At 40.6% G+C, this 7,073-nt stretch overlaps 1 protein-coding gene across 1 annotated transcript in view; it reads left to right on the top strand.

The window, feature by feature from the left end:
- Bzw2 (basic leucine zipper and W2 domains 2) overlaps nt 1–1,337 on the top strand; it is a 61,808-nt gene extending 60,471 nt beyond the window's left edge. Inside the window, exons 11-12 of the mRNA XM_031357774.1 lie at nt 128–250; nt 875–1,337. Of these exons, the coding sequence (XP_031213634.1) occupies nt 128–250; nt 875–903 (152 nt within the window). The 3' untranslated portion in view covers nt 904–1,337. The remainder of the gene's footprint in view (nt 1–127; nt 251–874) is intronic.
- The last annotated feature ends 5,736 nt before the right edge of the window (nt 1,338–7,073 follow it).

The raw sequence follows: 7,073 nt of genomic DNA, 5'->3' as shown, positions 1-7,073 counted from the left end.
TTTATAATAGCCAGAACCTGGAAACAACCCAGATGTCCCTCAACAGAGGAGTGGATACAGAAATTGTTTTGTTTTTTTAAACATGACATTCGTGTGGTAACTTGGCAACCTTGCTTTCTGACTGCAGCCGATGTTCTGAGCGAAGAGGCAATACTGAAGTGGTATAAAGAAGCACATGCCGCCAAAGGCAAAAGCGTCTTTCTTGACCAGATGAAGAAGTTTGTGGAGTGGTTACAAAACGCAGAAGAAGGTAACTTCATGTAACAACCCTGGTAGTTACTGGTCAAATGCTTATTGCTTTATTCTAGGTTCTTTCTCTCTGTGTTTCTCTCTCTCTCTTTCTCTCTCTCTCTCTCTCTCTCTCTCTCTCTCTCTCTCTCTTCTTAAAATTCTCACTGTGTCTTCATATGCAAAGATTTTTATTCTGCCTATATCTCTGTGTTCATTTCTGAAAGCAAGGTAATAACATTTTTAAAAGAATAATAAAAAACAAACTCAGATTATCCACTTGGCCACACATAGTGGGATTGGAGGGGGTTTCAACACCTTTGCCAGGTGAGTCTTGCTGGAGATCAAAGCACAGAATGAAAAGCAGGTTGTAGATGACCCAGCTAACCAAAGGCTATATATGCTGTTAATGATGTACATGGATTAACTGCATTGTTAGAAAACTGAAGTTCACTGGGAAGCAAAAGTTAGGGAGGGTTTTCTATCCATTCTCATGTGTAACTGTTTTGCCTAATTAATATATGGTAAAAAAAAAATTATCCCAGGCATTGGGATATTATCCATAATATATCCCATAGCATTGGTCTGCTCATTAGAAGCTTTTCCATAATCTGATAATACCTGATTTTTCTTTCTTTTCTCTTAGAATCTGAATCAGAAGGTGAAGAAAGCTAAATATCTCCAACACACTGCCTAAAAAGAAAAAAAAATTAAAACGCCACACTTTGCGGTTGGGAATGCTGAAGCGATTGGGGAGGGAAACTTGGCTTCTGTTTGCACCAAGGAAATAAATGATAGGCGAGGCCTCCCCCAGTCAGAGGGGAAGGCGTTTTCATTTCTGTTTCGTTTCAATGGAGCCCTGAGGCATCAGCTACTACACTTGGGACTCTACCTCTCACTGTATGCTAACTAAAGCCATTCAACAAGGGGTCAGGGAGGAACCTGAAGCTCCATACTCAGCAGACCCCTTTTTTAGCTGTATTTTCAGGTACTGTGTGAACGCCCCACTGGTGTCTGTATTACAGGGCCACTTCAATAGTTGTGTTTCTTCTGCTCGTGTATGTGATTTGACAAACCAGTTTTTTAAAATAAACGGCTTTTTAAAAATCCTTGTGTATATTCATCGCATTTTATTTATTAGTGTGGTGTGTGGTGGGGTGTGTGAGAACAGGCCTGGGCATGGAGGTCAGAGGATTCCAGTTCTCTCCTTGAACACTTTCACCCACTAAGCCATCTCATGGGCCCCCAGAGTTCTCTTTGGTTTGTTTTTTTAACATTACTTCTTAAACAGGTGTCATTATTTTTTTTTCCTGTCCAAACACTAAATGGTTGCATTTCTTATCTATAAAAACTACTGCGTCTGAGCATGGTTATTCAAACCTAGAACCCCAGTATTATGGGGGCTCAGGCCAGAGGGTTGCTGCAACATTGAGGCTGGCTTGGGCTACATAATTAGCTTCAGGCTAGCTTGGAGTTGTGTGTAAGACCCTACCACAAAAAATTTAATGGAGGGGGAAAAAAAACTCTATTCTTTGGATTATCCTCATGGTAAAATAGAAATAACCTATTGTGTATTTACTGCCAGGAACACCTCAAAGTTACTAACAGCTGTTAAACAAGTAAACTTAGAGTTCTATTTTGCTTCTGTTTTCCTTGCATAAGCACCCAGGAGCTTAGAGAAATGTACATGCTACAGGATCGGTTTGTATTCGTATATTGAGGTGATTTTTATTCTATTGCCCCTCCCCCCAGATTCCTGTTCTCAGTGGTCACAATGTAATGCATCTGATTACTCTGGAACTCTGCAGCCTTTACTCGGAAAACCCGGCGTTCTCTTGCTGTCAGGGCTATGGTAGGGTTGGAGCCTGATAATGTATTCCGTAGACAATTGAAACCAACTGAAATGAAAATGTGTGGCTAACCAATACTCCCCAAGGCCAGGATAAGAAAAACTGTAGAACTGTTGGGTAAAGTCAGTTTGTTCACTGAGGCTTCATGTCCCCTAGAAGAACAGAACCAAGGGGACGAAAATATACATGTATGTATGCTATAGATTATCATGATCTATTAAGTGGGTTTCCAAATAGTAGCCAAGGCCAAATCACACTTGAAATGCTGAGAAGTCTGTATTCATCTGTGAGGCTAGGTTATCAACAGTTGGAGTAGTTGGCAGAGCTGCTGTCTGTCACTGAGGGGTGACAACCAGTAGTCATTTAGTCTACAAAGTAAGTCCAGAATTCCCAGGAGAAATGCCAGCTCTATCAACAAAGGTATCATCGCCAGCAAAGTAGGCACAAATCCACTAAGCACCCTTTTTGAATCTGAACTCCTACCAGAAGGTGCTGCCCACATCGGGGCGGGGCTTCTCACATCAATCAGGACCAGTCATCAAGTGCAGCTCCCAACTCAGGTGATTCAAATTTGTAGCAACTTGACATTAAAACTAACCATAATAACCTTGGATCCCGGCAGTGGTGGCGCCTACCTTTAATCCCAGCACTTGGGAGGCAGAGGCAGGTGTGTGTGTGTGTGTGTGTGTGTGTGTGTGTGTGTGTGTGTGTGTGTGTGTGTGCGCGCGTGGTAGGGGGCAGTTTCACCTGCTTGTATCACATGTAGGCAGTACCCATGGAAGGCAGGCGTCAGACGCCCTGCAACTGGAATCATAGTCAGCTCTGAGCCACTTGTAGGTGCTCATACTTGAAGCCCAGTCAGTCTACTGCAAGAGGATCCAGTGCTCTTAACTGGTAAGTCGTCTCATTTGCTATGATACTCTTTTTTTAACTACAGTTACTTAGTGTGTGCCTGTGTATACATTCCTGTGCTGCTCAGATAGAGGTCAGAGGAAAGCAGCAGTCAGTCCTCTCCTTTCACCAAGGTAGGCCCCAGGGATTGAAATAGGTCACAGGCTTGGTGGCAGGTGTACCCACTGAGCCATCTTGCCCTAGAATCTGATATTTTTAGATTGTCCTATGAGGGAAAAAAAAAAAAAAAAGCCAGGGAGGAAGTGACTTCTTCCAAAATCATCAGTTTACATAAGTCTATTACCTAGCTTCCTTCCCACCTACATGAAAATGAGAACTGTGAAATGAAATAATTGTCACATCAGAGAGCCTGCATCAATGTGTGTTAATAGCAAATGTTTTCATTTCAAAACAACATAGTGGCACGTGCTCATCTCAGCATTCAGAAGCTATAGGCAGAAGAGTTGTGAGTTTGAGGCCAGCCTGGGCTACATGGGGAGAAAAGGTAACTAAAAACAAATAATAAGAAGTTTGGTCAACTAATTTGACAAATGTTAACTGCTAGTTAGGATTTGTAGCAGGCATGCTTCGTAAACAGTAAACTAAAATTGTTCCTCCAATACATGGATTTTAAAAACATTTTGGATGTATCTAAGATCAAGTATTACATGTTACATTCAACTTACCACATAATATTTTATGTTGACTTTTGTACATTTATTTCATACTAGATGTTTCACATTTAATTGTGTGTCAGTATTTTAAAAAGTTTTCCCTTCGTTTTAGGGAAACATGAGTAAAAAGTTGAAGACCACTAAAGTGCAGTAATTTGACCTTCCCTCTCAAAAGCAGCAAAACAGAAAATGGGCAGTTATCTGAGGTCTTCGAGTTGATGACCAATGACCAATCTCCCATCTGTATCATCTCATCTATTGCTGCTTTGTTTGTTTTTTCTTTTTTACAATTTACTTAATTTTTTACTTTCTGTGCATTGGTGTTTTGCCTGCATTCATGTCTGTGAAAGCATTGGATCCCCTGGAACTGGAGTTACAAGCTGTTCTAAGCTGCCATGTGGATGCTGGGAATTGAACCCAGATCCTCTGTAAGAGCAACCAGTGTTCTTAATTGCTGAGCCATCTCATCAGCTCCCAATTCTCTTTTGTTTTTTGTTTGTTTGTTTGTTTTTAATCCTGAAAATAACTTCATATAGTTCAAGCAAAAGTTAAAGAAAAAAAAAAATCCTAAATTCACTGGGTGTAGACAAGGCCCCTGCCACAACAGATAAATAAGTAAGAACATGCAGCACTTCTATTTAAGAAATCTTTACTAGACTATAACAAATATGGAAAGTCAGTTAACTTCCCCAAAGCTGATAGTAATTTTGAAGTACTTAGGCATGGAGATGCATATTCCATAGCAAGAGTTTAATGAATCCTTAAACTAAAGCTATGTCTTCCTCTGAGACAAGCTTCCGGAGTCTTTTGCCATGTTGTTTTTTGAGACAGGGTCACACGGAGCTTACAGTTGGCTTCTACTCTCTATCTGAGTCTGACCTTGAACTTCTGTTTGTCCTACGGTCACTTCCAAGTACTGGGATTACACTCAGGCACCACAACACAGGATTTGTGGAGTCCTGGGAATTAAACCTAGAACTCTGCATCCTAGGCAAACGCTTTACCAACGGAGCTACGTCCAGCCCTATTTTCCCTTTTAAAGTAGAATTTGAACTAATTATAAAAGTGATTAGCTTAATTAGCATAATAAATAATCCCAACGTTTAGCTTTAAGTACACTTATGATTTCACCGTTTGTTTTGTTTTTTTATCTGGGAGTGGCTCTGCCCTGAGCCTAGGCCCTCCTGTAGCTACAGTCAAACAGTTGGCTGGGGCTGCCATCTGGAGGCTGCAGGAGCTGCTTCCAAGCTAACGATTTTGGATGCCTCAGCTCCGCCTCCTCTTAGCCAGAGCCTCCTTTTGAGCTACCTGAGTGCCCTCACAGCATAAGCTGGCTTCCTGCATCTTTGAGTAATCATAGGGGGAGCCTAAGCAAAAAGATAATCTTTAGTAACCCAGTACTGGAAATGACAGCACTCATTCTCTGTTCTTCAAGGCCAACCCTACTGAATGTAAAAGCCTATACAATACACTGGGGCATAAGCAGCAGGATGTGGAGATAATGTAAAGTCATTTGCAAGACTGACTACTATAGTGAAATAGATAGGCAGACAAAAATGACTTCTAGACATTAAAATCTTTACCTGGTGTTCAATAAAAACAGGGCTAGCATGTAGCTCAGTTGTAGAACAGTGGCCTAGCCATATGTATGTAGATATGTAATATTTTATATATGGACATACAGATATAAGGTGATTAAAGTGTGAAAAATCCATAGAGCTTTATAACTTTGGCAACTTTTCTACACTGGAAAGTACCTGAATGATAAAACACCATATTCATATACATGTGGAATCTCTGGAGTTCAATAGACTGAAAAAATGACAGCTAACAAAGATTCTGCAAACTCAAGAGGTAACCCGGATGAACACAAACGTGTGTGAAGGGAGAATGGGTTGTTGTTCGGTGGTTAAGAGCACTTGCTCTTACAGAGGACCTGGTTTGATTCCTGGCACACATAAAGAAGCTCACAGATTTTTACTTCTTGATGCTTATTTGAATTTCTTTCTTAGAAAAGAAGCAGCATCTTTATGCTTTAAAAATAGCATGTGTTTATTGTGGAATCCATTGAAAAACCTTGGGGAGAAATGTGTTCTAATGTTTTTACAAATATGGGTTGTTTTGGGTATTGTTGTGGTTGCTCTGAGACAGGCTCTTACTATACAGCTCTGTCTGCACCAGTACTTGCTACGTAAACCACACTGAGCTTGAATTCACAGGTCAAGAATAGAGTCTGAGAATTCTGAGTGCCTGCGAGAAAACTCCAAGAAAACAGACCAGAGTCTTATGGCCTCAGTTTCTTTAGAACGCGGAATTGGTTTGAGAATGTGTTTTCTTGCTCCTCCCAGGTGCAGCGGATAGGAGAGGGCTTACCTCTGTTGTTATTTATGTGCCTCTATAGAAAAACATGTGTTTTGCCACGGGCAGCCTGCCCCTGTAACTGCACTCTACTCAGGCGACTCTTTCTAGCCCTCGGAGTATCAATTGCCTGATGCTGTGAATGAAGTTGGCTACTGCATGAGACTTTTTAGTCCAGTAGATCTCAGCCTTTTTAATGCTTTGACCCTTTATTTAATACAGTTCCTCTTGGTGACCCCAGCCATAAAATTATTTTTGTTGCTACTTTATAACTATAATTTTGCTAGTGACGGATCATATTGTAAATACATGCATTTTCTGGTGGCCTTAGACAACCCCTGTGTAGGAGTTGTTCAAACCCCCAAAGGAGTCATGACCCACAGGTTGAACACAACTGCTTTAATTCAACTTATTTTTAGGTCCCACTCTCGCAGTAAAAAGAGACCTACCTACATCTGCCTTCAGCATGCTTCCGTTAAAGGCACATGCCACCACTCCCAGCTGTAAATATGTTTGTGCTTGATTCTTTAAGAATTAAGTCTATTCTATATCCTGCCATTAGCAGTATTCTGTAGTATTTTACCATATCAGTACAGTATTCTTCAAAACATAAGTAGAAGATAAAGAGCTACTATTGGTATAAATAGGATATTATCATGCTGTCCTATGTGTGATATTTTATAACTTGATTTTATATTCTTATATTCTTCGCTAGTTATTTAAGGGGAAAAAGTGAAACGTGTTCTATCATTAATCAAATGAAGAAACCAAACACAAGCTCCTTCAGGCCACCTCCCAGGCATAGTCCTTCCCAGGCCAGGTCAGTCAGAACATTGACTCCTGAAAGCAGTAATTCTACCCTTGTCTGAAATAGATGGTTAGGTGATATTAATTTGTTATGTCTCCTTTTCCTTGATTTTTGACACTTCATTTTGCTGCTCTCTATGTCCAGCTATTTTCTGATACATGATTATTAAGTGAGCATAATTGCTCTTCCAGCCATAATGGCCAGTTCTTTCAACATGAAATATGTGAATTAGGAATGCTGTTGTGGGAGGGTTACCCTACAGAC

The sequence above is a fragment of the Mastomys coucha genome, unplaced genomic scaffold (genome assembly GCF_008632895.1).
Source record: "Mastomys coucha isolate ucsf_1 unplaced genomic scaffold, UCSF_Mcou_1 pScaffold6, whole genome shotgun sequence".
Classification (NCBI taxonomy): Eukaryota; Metazoa; Chordata; class Mammalia; order Rodentia; family Muridae; genus Mastomys; species Mastomys coucha.
The sequence above is the reverse complement of the archived record's forward strand: the minus strand, read 5'-3'. Positions and strand labels throughout refer to the sequence as shown.